At 52.1% G+C, this 13,214-nt stretch overlaps 2 protein-coding genes across 4 annotated transcripts in view; both read left to right on the top strand.

Moving 5' to 3' along the window:
• The window catches only part of KDM3B (lysine demethylase 3B), a 77,787-nt gene extending 75,192 nt beyond the window's left edge, over positions 1–2,595 (top strand). For both annotated transcript variants that reach the window (XM_049873746.1, XM_049873747.1), the window contains one exon: positions 1,170–2,595. In XM_049873746.1, the coding sequence (XP_049729703.1) occupies positions 1,170–1,250 (81 nt within the window). In that variant the 3' untranslated portion in view covers positions 1,251–2,595. The remainder of the gene's footprint in view (positions 1–1,169) is intronic.
• A 1,809-nt stretch (positions 2,596–4,404) lies between these two features.
• On the top strand, positions 4,405–10,790 carry REEP2 (receptor accessory protein 2). Of its 2 annotated transcripts, none has more exons than XM_049873748.1 (8): positions 4,405–4,504; positions 6,391–6,463; positions 6,866–6,942; positions 8,325–8,445; positions 8,616–8,729; positions 9,095–9,242; positions 9,355–9,485; positions 9,580–10,790. In XM_049873748.1, the coding sequence occupies exons 1-8, from the start codon at positions 4,473–4,475 to the stop codon at positions 9,646–9,648; spliced, it is 765 nt and encodes a 254-aa protein (XP_049729705.1). In that variant the 5' UTR covers positions 4,405–4,472; the 3' UTR covers positions 9,649–10,790. The 2 variants fall into 2 exon arrangements, with proteins under 2 accessions (XP_049729705.1, XP_049729706.1); XM_049873749.1 differs by having other exon boundaries at positions 9,101–9,242.
• Positions 10,791–13,214: the final 2,424 nt, after the last annotated feature.

A 13,214-nucleotide genomic window follows, 5' to 3' on the forward strand; every position in this document is an offset into this window, starting at 1 on the left:
CAGGTCGGAGGAGGTTTTTCTTGGTTGCTGGTAGAGTCAGTCACCTTCAACCCTGAGTCTGATCTGTTTTGCTATTCATTTTTCAAAAGTATGGAACAGTTTGACCATAAGGTTATAATATAAAGCATCATAACATTGACATTATAGATAGAATACTTCAGGTCTGTACTTGTAACATGTCACTTTACCCATAAGATCTTTCCTGAGCACCCACCTCATTTAGAATAACAACATCAACTCCTGCTCCAGCACACATAATCCCCTTACATTGCTTTATTTTTTTCTGTAGTATTTTTCAGTATCTGACATAGTATATACATTTACCTGTTTGTTTCTACCCTTGTTAAAATGTAAGCTATGTAAGGGATTTTACTGTTTCTTCACTACTTTTCCCTTGCATAATGTCTGACACATAGTAGGTATTCAGTAAATATTTGTTGACTTAATACCAAAAAATTAATAGAGAATAGCATAAGGGAAACTTGGGTGCCCATCACTCTGTTTGAGAAATAAAACAGAATAAATGCAGCTGAAGCCCCAGTGCACCCTTCCCCATTTCATTTCCCTACTTTCCCTCCCCCAAAATAGCCACTATCTTAATGTTGGCCTTTTTTAAAAACTGCTTTAGCCTGTTCATTTTATTTGAGTAACTTTTATGATATCTTCCTACTTCACAAGTAATACATGTTCCTTTTAGAAAATTTAGAATATATATATGTGCACACACACACACAAAATTCCATAATCATACCTGCCACTATTACTTCAGCGCACTCTTTTTAACTGTAGAACCTCAAGGAAGGTTCTTGACCAAGGTACCTTAGTTGCCTCAGTGTCTCATCTGTGAAATAGGAATAATAATAGAATTTGCCTTGTAAGATTATGGTGAGGATTAAATGAGAGCCCATGCGAAGAGCATAACAAGAGGGTCCAGCACATAGTAAGCACACAGATAATGGTGATTAGGTATATAGCCTTTCAAGTGATTCCACCTGATTACAGACCTCTTCTGATTATAGACCTTGTGTCCTATGTAACTTATAAATCATTCTTGTTGGAGAGTTTCCTCATTAACAAGTGGGTTTATAGCCAATGTAGAACATATATTTGCATTTACAGAATACAGCATGGGGCAGCCATGAACTGACTCTGCTGATTGCTCTCTCTAGGTGAAGAACATCATTTACCATGCAGTGAAAGATGCTGTTGGCACCCTCAAGGCTCATGAATCCAAACTGGCAAGGTCTTAGGCGTGGTAAAATTCCAAATTCTCCTGTGAAGCAGGTCTTTCACTCACAACGCATACAGGGAACGGCAGGATTCTCTGCTGGAGCAGAGGCCTTTCACTCGGAGCCAGTGTGGTCAGTATTACAAACTCTCCAGCCACTCTTTTCTACGCTGCCTCAACACTGAAGGTTGACACAGGAAAGTCGCACTGTTCACACATGCAGTTTTCAGACTCCAAGCCTAGGGTGCCACAACCCCATCTCATGGGCTTTTGGGAATCCGAATTGCCCAAATACCGCTGGGCTTTCCTGCACATTCTCGTGATTTCAGATTTGTGGAAACCAGGAATGTGGGCACATCTTTCTTTTCTTTTTCTCTCGTGCCTAGTTAGGTGGGAATGTGTTTGGAGGTAGGGGGCTTACATAACTGGTACAAGTATGGAGTAATTGCTTAAACATGCCTGGTGGAAGCCTGACAGTGTCTCTGCACGTGACCTCTGACGCGGCCCATTCCAGGACACGGGGTGAAGCCATTCCCCACACTCTCCCGTGAACACTGGAGTCTTGTAGGATCCAGGGAGAACCCACTGCTTTTCCCAGAAGGCTCCAGGATTAGGAAACGTGTGTATTTAGTGAAAAATAGGTTTGTAGTGAAATAGTTACTATTTCATGAAAGTAGATATTTTTAGACTTTTTGAAAAACCACAGTTGTTTTCCTGGCTTGAGGAAAGGCACATTACATTTAGTCTTCCTTTCGATAAAACTCTTTGAGGAACTATAACTATGATTTTTTAGAAATCAGCTGCCCATTATAGCACAAAATCAGCCAAAGCAGAATTTAAAAGAATTGGCATTTTAGGATTCTTTTAGTTTCTCCCCCTCCCATCTCAGTTCTGTCTTGAGGGAATAGTCATCGGAGAAAGAACTTTGTCATGTCTGAGGTGTGTTGTGTTCTGTGCGTACACACACTGGTGACTCCAGGAACCATTTTCACCTATTACCAGCGTTCCCTTGGGACTCATCGTAAGTTTCCAAATGGGAAGGAAAGTTTGATTTTCAACATGAGTTTTTTGTTTTGGGTTTTTTTTTTTTGTCCAGAAATATTTTTTAACAAAACTTTCCAACTCAGTGGAGTTTTATTAAGAATTATTTGAAAATGATGGAATTCATTGGCCCATAGGTACATTGGGAAATGTATCTATCTTCTCTCCAGCTGTACTGTAGTGTCCTGCAGGCTTGTTTATATGTTCACAGTTACTTTTTTTTTTTTTTTTTAATAAAAGTCATTTACTGTAGAATACTTTTAATTTCACTTTCTGTATTTTAATTTTGTTGAAGGGCTGATTGGGATTTCCATGTTCTTATTAAAAATCTAACAAATCTTTTTGGAGTGGACTAAATTCTTCCCGTGCCAACCCTTCCAAAATCAGGACCAGGTTGAGGACAGTGTTGAGGTGGGATGGCTCATTACATTGCTGCACCCAATTATTGCTCTTTGCTCCCTAAACTTAGAACCAATTGGGAGAAAGGGACGTGCTAGGGCGAGATGAGTGCGGTTGTGGGTTTTGGGGTGAGAGGAAGGGGCCACAAGAGTTAGAAGGTAGGAGGACGAAAGAGTTTACCCATAGTTTATGCTCTGTGAATGGAATGGGAAAGGTGGGGTCCTACCTTCCTGAGGCAGAGTCTGGGAGAAAGGGGGAAGGCCATAGTGTGTGGCCTGATCAGGGTTTTGGGCAGTCAGTTGTGGGATTCCTCAAAGCAGAAGGCCTGACTGACCACATATGAAACATGTAGCCCTGGATCTGCCTTAGTGTCAGGAGAATACCCAAATGGGATTTAATTTTATTTATCAAGCAGCAAAGTGGCTTGAGGAGTGAGGACAGACTACATTCCAAACAGAGAGGGCCCTTTGGAAAGGAAGGTGTACAGAATAGTGAGAGTTGTTAGAGGCTGCCTCCCTGGAGCCTGTTGGAAAAACATCTTCCAAACGTTTGAGCCTGAAAATATAATTATCAGGGTGGAAATAGACCATTGTGTGGTTCAAGGATACTGGGCTTGAATAGGACAGTAACTCTTTGAAATACAGCACTGTGAGCATGTCCTTTCAGCCTGGATGGGCACGGGTTGATGATGTGGTCACTAGAAGGATTACAATTCAACATAAAGGGTAGAGGAATGCAGAAGCTTTGAAATGGAACAGAAAAGGAGAGCAATGGCATGCAAAAGAGGGGGAGGGTGGAGCTTGGTTGCTTTGGTGAAAATCAGGAGATGAGCTAGCCTACATTCTCAATATAAATGTTTTAGAATTAGGGCGTCCACTGCAGCCAGTGCTTGCTGATGGGGGTGAAACTGGAGACCCTGGGTCCATAACCTACCAGGGGTTGATTGGTTGGTTTGTTTTTTTATTCCCTTTGTTTGAAGAGGTCACCTCCTCCTGTGCCCCTTTGGGAGCCCCTGGGTCTGTTCCCCTGCAAAGGTTAGGAAGCAGAAGGGGAGGAGTGGACAGTGCAGCTGTACCCTTGACTGCAGGAGCTTTGGGATAGGTGTCTACAGGGGGAGGGGGGTTTGCTAGTCAACAGTTGGGGGAAATAGCCTGTTTAAAGTTAATTTCCTGGCTTCATATCTTAACAACATGACTTAGTGGTTTTGTAACCCTGGGCAAATTATTGAACCTCCCTAGGCTTCCCATTTCCTTATATTAGAAATGAGGATAATTATAACCTCTGCCTTATAGGGTGGTCATAAGGACTCACTGAGATGATGGATGTGACACTCTAGCACAGGGCCTGGCACACAGTAAGCACTCAATAAATTACAGCTATTGTTTCTCCTGGGCTGTTTAAGCCTTTCTGCCTGGTGTGGGCAGGGCAGCGGATGGACTGGGGCTGATGGAACCGTGAAGGTGTCCGTGGACCTCAGCCCAGGACGTGGAACCCAAGAAAGAACAGGCGATTGGAGGAAGGCAGGGCACAGAGGGTCAGAGGCGCATGCCCGGCGACAGCAGGTGCAGGGGGCGCACCGCTGCCGCCTACGCCGCCGCGGCCTCCCCTTTAAGAGCCGCCACCGCCCACGGCCCGCCGCTGCGGCAGGCACCTCCCCTTTAACGGCGGCGACTCCGCGCTCCGCTGCCCCCGCGGCGGCTGCTACTGCTGCTGTTACTGCGGCTCCTGCTGCCGCCGCCCGGCCTCGGGCAGCTGCATCCTCGGCCGGGCCGGGTCCCCGCCCCGCGCCCCGCCCGGCCCCGCCATGGTGTCCTGGATCATCTCCCGCCTGGTGGTGTGAGTGCGGCGGCGGCGGCGGCGGGGCGCGGCCCGTTAGGGGGAGGCGTGGGGGGCTCCGGGTGATGGGGGTTAGGGATGGGGGGGAGGGTATTAAAGCCTGGGCTGGAACTCTCCCGCGGCTTCATACAGCAGAGCCACCTAAAGGCGCGTTGTCCCTATTAGTGCTCCCCAGGGACATAGAGGTGTGGGACCCAGGACGGGAGGAGGGAACATGGGGGAGGATGACAGGCCTGACTTCCCAGGGACGTCACCCACCCCTTGAATTTTTAATTTCCCCATTGACCACCCTGCACCGTCCCCCATTATCAGGGTTGAGCCACAAGGCTTGATTTATAAGGAGTGCCGGGCAGCCCCCTCCCCCACGTAGCAGGTCTGGCTCGAGGAGCTCCCCAGACCTGGGCCCTCCTCTCCCTGAGGGAAGAGGAGCAATTGAAAAGAGTGGGGAGCAGGGCAGAGCCTCATCACTCCCATGGACCCATTCCACAGCTTAGAGCCATAGCCAGCTCCCTTGGCCTTCCCAAAGGGCCCAGACCCTGCTCCTGGTGCTGTCAAGGGACTGGGGGTGAGGGCACATGCCCTGAAGGCCTACGACCCCCCAGGGAGGACATCTCCAAGCAAAGATGCTTGGAGGACAAAGTGTGGGAGGTGACTGGAAGAGGATGTATGTGCTCAGCCTGGGACTGTGAAAGCCACTGGGGGAAGAACATTAGGCGGCCTTCATTCTAGGCTGCCAGCCAGAGCGTGGAACTATGCCCCTGTCACCTCCCCCGGCTGCAGGAGAAACCATTCCCCATGACCCCAGACTTTTAGTGGCGGATTCTGCCCCCTTACCCAATCTGCACAAACCCATTTGGAAGTATCCTGCCTTGATCAGGCAGGTCTGTGTGGGAACAGGCCACCCACACATTGTCAAGGCATGGATCTGACAAGGACTCCCCACAGCCTCAGAGCAAACCCCTGCCCTAGCTCAGGACCCTGCCCCTCAGCCCCCAGCTTGGGGAAATGACTCCCCAGCAACTCCTCCCCGCTGCGTTTTCCTCCATTTGGTGCTGTCACATGCCTCTGTCCTGGCTTCCTCTGGACACCCTGGGGTCCCTACCTTCCTCTCCCCACAAACCTCCCTAGAGGGAAGCCAGGGCCCTCGTTCCTCCATGCAGCCTTCGGGGTGGCTGCTTCTCTTCTGCTCCAGTGAGTTCCCTGAGGAGCATCAGTCTTCTCTGTCCTCACCCTGTGTCTTACCTGTGGTTTGTAATGGGATCACCAGCAGGCCCCACTCCAGCCAGGGCCCTCCCCTGAGCCTGGCCCCGAGGGAGTTTACAAGGGGGATTTAACTTCCGTGCCCCTTCCAGGGCTTCCTGCCCCTGTGTCCTCTCCTCCCCAGGGCCACAGTGGTGCTTCTGACTGCCAGGCAGAGTGCCCTGTTAGGTGGTGTCCAGTTCCGCTGCAGAGCTGGCCCTGCCCAGCCTGGCTCTGAGACAGGGTGGCAGAGGGTAAGGGCAGATGTGTACCAGTGGGCATGGTGTCTGAAGAAGGAAGAAATCCCCGTGGCAGTGACAGACCTCCACTCCCCATGATATGTTTATACATAACCAAGGAGCTTGGCTAAGGGAACCACACTGGCCTCATCTGTGCCTCAGGGGCTGGAGAAAAACTGAGCAATGGAAGAGGGGAATCACCCCAGCTCACTGGGGGTCTCCATGCATGTATATCACCTGAGTCTTGACTGCTTGTTAACCCCTGACCTGAATTCATCACTCCAGCCAAGCTGGTACTCTGGAGTTCTGTCCCTTCTCCCCTTACCTACCCAGGAACTGATGCAGTGCTGGGAGGGAGAGGCCACTGCCCCTGTTCAAGGGACCCAGTAACCATGCCTACCTCCCTAGGCTCATCTTTGGCACCCTGTACCCAGCCTATTCTTCCTACAAGGCCGTGAAGACAAAAAACGTAAAGGAATATGTGAGTGTATGACCCCTTCATCTCCCACCCAACCCACACAGCAGAGGGGGAGGACAGTGGGTCAGATTACAAATGGGGGTGACTTTGTCACAATGCTGCCAGCCACTAAGGAGATCTTGGGTCAAAGGAGGGTCCTGGGTCTTCATTCCCCCAGCCCTGATGTGATCTTCAGGCAAAGTTAAGGTCCTGGGAGTCCCTTCCCCACCATACCCCCAGCATAGCTGGTAGGCAGAGGTGGAGGGAGTCCTGGGTATTCCCCCTGCCTGGCATGATCAATAGGACAGAGTTGGGGTCCTGGATGACCCCCCAGCTGTGGAGTGATTGGTAGGCAGAGCTACGTTCATGGGTGTCCCTGGCCCCTCAGCCCCAGGCCCCAGTGAACACGGCCCTCTGCACTCTCAGGTGAAATGGATGATGTACTGGATCGTCTTTGCCTTCTTCACCACAGCAGAGACACTCACGGATATCGTGCTCTCCTGGTGAGGTCCAGCATCCCTCCTACCCCCAGCAGCTCGGGGTCTAGGGCCTCTGACTTGCTCCACCCAGCCAGCCAGACAGAAGATTGAGACCCAGGGTAGAGCTCCCCCAAGTTCCCATGGATTCCTGGTCAGCAGAATAAGCAGAGACATAACCCCCACATTCTTTCTGTTGGCAGCCAGAGCACCACAGTGGAATTCAGGAGACCTGTTTCTGCCACACTAACCTTGGGCAGATCACAGCTCTCTGTGCCTCAGTTTTCCTACTTGTAAAATAGAGATGTGATTCAATCCCATAAACATTGGATGCTTGTATTTCAAAGGCTTTTTTCCAGGTACTACTGGACTATGGGAAACCCTGGTGGTATACTGGTTAAGTGCTACAGCTGCTAACCAAAAGGTCAGCCGTTCAGATCCACCAGGCGCTCCTTGGAAACTCTATGGGGCAGTTCTACTCTGTCCTATAGGGTTGCTATGAGTCGGAATCGACTCAACAGCAACAGGTTTGTTTTGTTTTTTTTTTACTGGACTGTGCATGAGCACTTTGAGGACAGGGAATATGTCTTAATCATCCACATATGTACAGCAGGAGCTCAAAAATGTTCATTGAATGAATAAACGCCTCATGGAAGAGAGGACTAGTAAAGTGCAGTACTTAGAAGTCAGAAGAATTTTACAGAAGGGTGGAGAACAAAAGGTTATTGCATTTGTAGCTTCTGAAGGCCTTATGGCCTTTGAGAAAAAATAGTTCTGGCAGAGGAAGGAGAGGGTTAGATTAGAAGAGTAACTGGTTAGAAACTCAGGGTACTGATCATAGATACCTCTTAACACAAGGGAAGGAGACTTTCATGATGGCCTTGTGAGGGTGTGGAAGGTCTGGAGGAGTTTGTAGTGTGGAGAATGGAGACCAGTCCTTAAAAGCAAGGTCATGCCATGGCAGCAAGAGATGGATCCAGTGCACAGCTGGAGAAGCCCCCATCTGCTTCATGGGAGGGAGGGCAGGAAGGGAAGGTGGCGAAGGCACAGGTGTAGACCTGGCAGGGTTTAGGGAGCTCACCTCGGATAGTGTTGATCCCAGGGCAGAGGGAATGGGATGATCTGTAAGAGAGGGTGGGGACTTAGAGGGAGGAGGGACAAGGACAGCTGCTGCCAAGGGGAATTCCTTCTGGGTCACCTTTCACCTTCCCATTTGGAGTCTCAGCTGAGTCTCCCAGTGGCCTTGGGAGTTAATAATGATGATTTGCATGAGCCAGTGGTGACCCCAGTGTGCTAATACAGGGGAGGCTGTCCAGGGTCAGGCAGGGAATAGTGTTGCTGAGCCAGCATACCTCCTGACTCCTTGCCCTGTGCTTTGCCACTTGCCTCTGTCCCCCCTCCCCCAACAGGTTCCCCTTCTACTTTGAGCTCAAGATTGCCTTCGTGATATGGCTGCTGTCCCCTTACACCAAGGGCTCCAGCGTGCTCTACCGCAAGTTCGTGCACCCAACACTGTCCAACAAGGAGAAGGTTTGCCCCTCACTCTCAGCCTGCAGCCAAATACATTTCTGGCTTTCCCTTTGGTGCCTGGAACCTAAAGCAACCTTTCGGTGCCATTGTCAGGTGTGAACAAGGGCAGGGCAGGTCCTCCCCAGAAGGGCCCACCCCTCACTTCTTCCTTCTTACCATTGACTCCTTAGGAGATTGACGAGTACATCACGCAGGCCCGAGACAAAAGCTATGAGACCATGATGAGGGTGGGCAAAAGGGGCCTGAACCTGGCCGCCAATGCTGCGGTCACAGCTGCTGCCAAGGTGAGATGGGGGCACACCCGGACTCCCAGGGCCCCCAGCTTGTTGATCTTGTTCCCCTGGCCCCCTTTGCGTCTACCTGTCCTCAGGGCTGTGGAAGCTTTGGGCTTGCACAGCTCTGGGTTCAAGTCCTGGCTCTACCACTCTCCAGCTGTGTGACCTCAGGCAAGTCACTTCTACTTCTGTGCCAGTTTCCTTATCTGTAAAAAAGGAAAATGTGGCACCATCCTCTCAGCACTCTTGTAGGACTTGGTGAGGACAGTGTGGGTGAAGTGCTGAGCCCAGGGGCTGCTGTCAGCACCATGGTGACCTCTATCTCCACCCCGCCCCTTTCCTTCGGCTCTCCCGGTGCGTGGTGGTGACCCTAGGGCCAGGGGGTGCTGTCAGAGAAGCTCCGAAGCTTCAGCATGCAGGACCTGACCCTGATCCGGGATGAGGATGCACTGCCCCTGCAGGGGCCTGATGGCCGCCTCCGACCCGGCCCTGGCAGCCTCCTGGACACCATCGAGGACTTAGGTACAGCCAGGGCCCTAGGCTGGGCGGGGCGGGGGGGGAGGGGGTGGCTGTGACCAGGGGAGACCAGGTGGGAGAGAGACCTAGACCTCTGTTCACCTTTCCCCCCAACCAGGAGATGACCCTGCCCTGAGTTTAAGGTCTAGCATGAACCAGGCTGACCCCCGGACAGAGACCTCTGAGGATGACACAGGGGACAAGGCCCCCAAGAGAGTCAAATCCATCAAAAAAGTGCCCAAAGCTGAGGTGAGAGCATGGGCCAGAGCCTGGGGAAATATGGAAGAAGGTGGTTCCAAGCTGTTTTGCTCTCTCCCTCTGTTTTCCTCCCTCCTTCCCACAGCCACTGGCTTCCAAGACGCTGAAGACCCGGCCCAAGAAGAAGGCCTCTGGTGGGGGCGACTCAGCTTGAGGTCCCCCACCCCCCTGCAGGCTACAGAGCAAGCAGAAAGCCTCAGCCCCACCCCCAGCCCCTGCTCTACAGCTGTGCCAGTGGCCCAGATGTCTCAGGCCCAGGGGCACCTTCAGATGGCTATTTCTGGTGCCTGCCCCAGTGCCTGCTTCTCTGGAAAGGGCTTGGGAAATAGGAGGGAGGCCCTGCTGTGAGGGTTGAGGGTAGAGGCTGAACCAGGGGCTGAGGACCGAGCACCCAAGGAGGTGGGGGCTCCTGGGAGCCTGCACCATTATTCTTCCGCCCACCCAGTGCCTTGCTGAAGACCATGGCCATCCCCTTCTCTGAGATCCTAGCATGTCCCCACTATTCTCCCCAGGGAGGGGGCACAGCCCACATGAACCGAGGTATCTGAGAGAGAGGGAGTGAGTAGGGAAGGCCTTGGGCAACCTGGGCAGGGGGCTCCAGGCTTCAGCCATCTGGGGTGGAGGTTGGTGTGTGCATAAATGACAGAATGGCCAAGCTGGAGCTGCAGCAGGGGGGTTCTTTCCTGGCTATGTACCTACCACATGTCCCCACTAAGAAAAAGAGGTGGGGTTTCCAGGGGTATGTGTGGGAGTGTGTGTGCACGCATGCTCACATGAGTGCATCTTTCTGGATCTAGCGCTGGGAGAAGCTTGGGTAAAGGACCTTCCCCCTCCCCCCTTCTCCCTTCCCAGCCCCACAACCAGCTGGCCCTTTCCCCTTCCCATCCCTCCTGCCTAATGGCTGAGCCTTGGTGGACTCCAGCCCATGAGAAAATGGGCTCCAAGGGGCCTCTCACCTCGTCCTCTGTCCTGCATTGCCCCTGGACTGGGCTCCTCAACCCCTCAGGCAACTGTAGGGGCCCCTGCTGAGCTGGCAACTTGCCTCTTCACCTGGAGGCCCATCCTCCTCCCTCCCCTCAGGCATTCTTCTTGTGCCAAGCTGACTGGGCCCTCTGTGAGCAGACCCTGCCAGAGCCCAGCTTCACCTCACATCCTGCCCCAGCTTCTGCCTTGGTTTCAGTCAGGGTCAGGAGTAACATGTGGACAAGAAAAGCTTCAGGAGCCAAGGTACTCCCAATTCTGTGGAAAGAGGGTGAACATTGTACCTTTGACACTGGATGAACCAATAAACCAAACTCTGGCACTTCATGTTTTGGGGCCTCTGTGCTTTGTTCTTGCCCCGTCCAGTCCACAGGTGAGAGATAAGGCCCAGCCAGGGCAGGGGGGTTGGGAGAAGAGAAGTCAGACTGGTGAACCCCAGGATCTCTGATTTTCAGTTGGTTCCATCTGGAAAAACATATTTGGGGTTCAGTATTTTTCTTTTTTATAGAGCCAGGGGCCTAGGAGGGACCGAGGACTTAAGAAAGGTCAAGGGGAAAAAAAAAAAAAAAGGGCCAAGGGTTGTCTTAGTCTTCAGAATCCAGCCCTGAGGCCCCCTCCCCCAATGGGCTTTCTGGTACCACACCAAAAGTGCCAGGTGTAGGCTCTGGGGACAAAAACTCTGAGGAGGCCCCCAGGGAATAAAGAATGAGATTTAGGGCTTCTGGGCAGGGCCTGGGGGTTGGGTGGCCACAGTGCCTAGAAAGGCCAAGAAATGATGGGAGGGTATATGTGTGTGTAAACCAGAGCTGAGAGGAAGAAACAGGTGGGAAGAGGGAGGAGGCAGGTATCAGAAGCTAAGACAGGGGCTGTGGAAGAACTAGCTCCTGAATCAAAAAAGGGGGCCAGCAAGGAGGACCGGAAACCAAGGGCTGGGTCCAAAGAGGCGAGCCTTGGTGTGGTACCAGGACAGGGAGGGGGTGAGCTCTGAACTGTTGGCCTAGAGGGAGGATAGAAGAAAGAGGGAGGCAGCCAGGTATGGGGCCTGAGCCCTCCCTCCAGAGATAGAGCCATAGTCACCAGGGGGCAAGAAACAAAATTGGCTGAGAATGAGATTCTGGGAGGCCAGAACCCAGGAGAAGGGGAAGGACTGGAGGAAGACAAAGGAAAAGAATGGAGAGGGAGGGAGGGAGAGCTGAGCAGAGAAATAGCAACTCAGCCTTGTGGAGGGAAAATGGAGGAAGCAGAACATGAGGGGATGTGAGTGGGGACTTGGACCCAGGCTCTGGAACCCAGGCTGGCCCCTGTCCTGGCATCAGAGGGGCGTGTCCTCCCACCACACTTGAGCTAAGCTAGCCTCTTGAAATGAGGTCATGGTGGGGGCAGGATGTGAGCTACCCCTCTCATCTTCCCTGGAATCCTCTAGAGGTCATTCCTTTCACCATTGGCCTCTGAGCAATGTGACCCACTTCTCTATCAGAAAAGAGGGGAAGGTGCCGGGACAGAATTCAGGGGAGAGGTTCTGTTGTTCTAGAAAAATCCCCAGAGAGTAAGATGCTGCAGTCCCCTGCTAGCAGCTACCACATGGCCAGGAAACCAGGCTACGACCTCTGTAACCTAAATCCCATTTGCTGCATACCTCGCGCACATACTCAAAGGCTCACACTCAGATACATATGCTTGCACCCACAGTGACTGGTGGCTAAGGAGGTCACTGCCAGATCCCACAGTTCTCCATGCACATCTGGGTTTCACCATGTCAACAGGAACATGCTTAGATTTCCACGCTCATTGGTTTGTTGCCATGGAAACATCCAGGCTTCTAGAGCTCTAGGCATAGAGCCTAAGCCCCTGTGGTACAGAGGAGGAGAGGGGAGATAAAGGGTACCAAAAAAGAATGGGTAGAAAGGCTCCTGGGAAGAGGCTGATGGGACATCTCTGGGTCTAGGTGACGTCTTGCTGTCTCCTCATCCCCTGGGACAACCTGTCCTCTGCCCTCTGCCTCAGTAGATTTTTCCAGACCAATGAAGTGGGAAAGAGATGTCAGGACAGAAGTGTAAGGTCAGAGCTCTGTGGAGGGTGCAGTCAGTGTGGGCTTGATCACTGGCTGGGTCACTGGGGAGTGTTGAGAGGTAATGGCTTTGGAGTAGAGGCTGGAACTGAGGTCTAACCCTGTGTCCCATGCCCAGGCCTCCTTAGGGATATTGGACAGCCCTCTAAGAATAAGGCCCCTGTCTATGATAGCCTTAAGCCTCAAGCTGCTTCAGCTGGCTTCCCCTCCCTCCCTTGTGGGTGCCCACACCCAGAGAACCTGCTCAAAATGGGATTTCCATGCTGTGATGTCAGAGGAAAGCCAGCAGCTCCAGCCTGTGCCAGCTCTCGCTCTGATCAGCAGAGCTGAGCCCCGCCTTGCATGGCCTGGAGGGAGGGGGGCGGGCAGAGGAGGAGGGGTGGCTCTGTGGGTCCCGTCTCCACGTCTGGTGCATCCGTGATGATAAGAGGAGGCTGTTTCCAGGCCAGAAGCCCCTGCTGGCTTCCAGGAGCCAGATAAAAACCCCTAAAGAACAAAATATCTCCAGCACCCTCTCTAACCTCAATCTCTTCTGTTGTAACCTCTGGTTTGGTCCCCATTGCCTTAAATTTCAGCCAGCACAAGATCACTCCCTGATCTTCTCGGTTGCCCTAGTCTTTCCTCTCTGACCTGGGTCTGGTTTGCCTGGGGGAAAGGGGCACCTTGAATCC

Source organism: Elephas maximus, chromosome 2 (assembly GCF_024166365.1).
Source record: "Elephas maximus indicus isolate mEleMax1 chromosome 2, mEleMax1 primary haplotype, whole genome shotgun sequence".
NCBI lineage: Eukaryota > Metazoa > Chordata > Mammalia > Proboscidea > Elephantidae > Elephas > Elephas maximus.

Coding starts and splice junctions, on each gene's coding strand:
- REEP2 (XM_049873748.1), top strand. CDS start 4,473: ATGGTGTCCTGGATCATCTCCCGCCTGGTGGT. Junction 4,505..6,390: donor ATCATCTCCCGCCTGGTGGT/GTGAGTGCGGCG, acceptor CTACCTCCCTAG/GCTCATCTTTGGCACCCTGT. Junction 8,730..9,094: donor CGGTCACAGCTGCTGCCAAG/GTGAGATGGGGG, acceptor TGGTGACCCTAG/GGCCAGGGGGTGCTGTCAGA.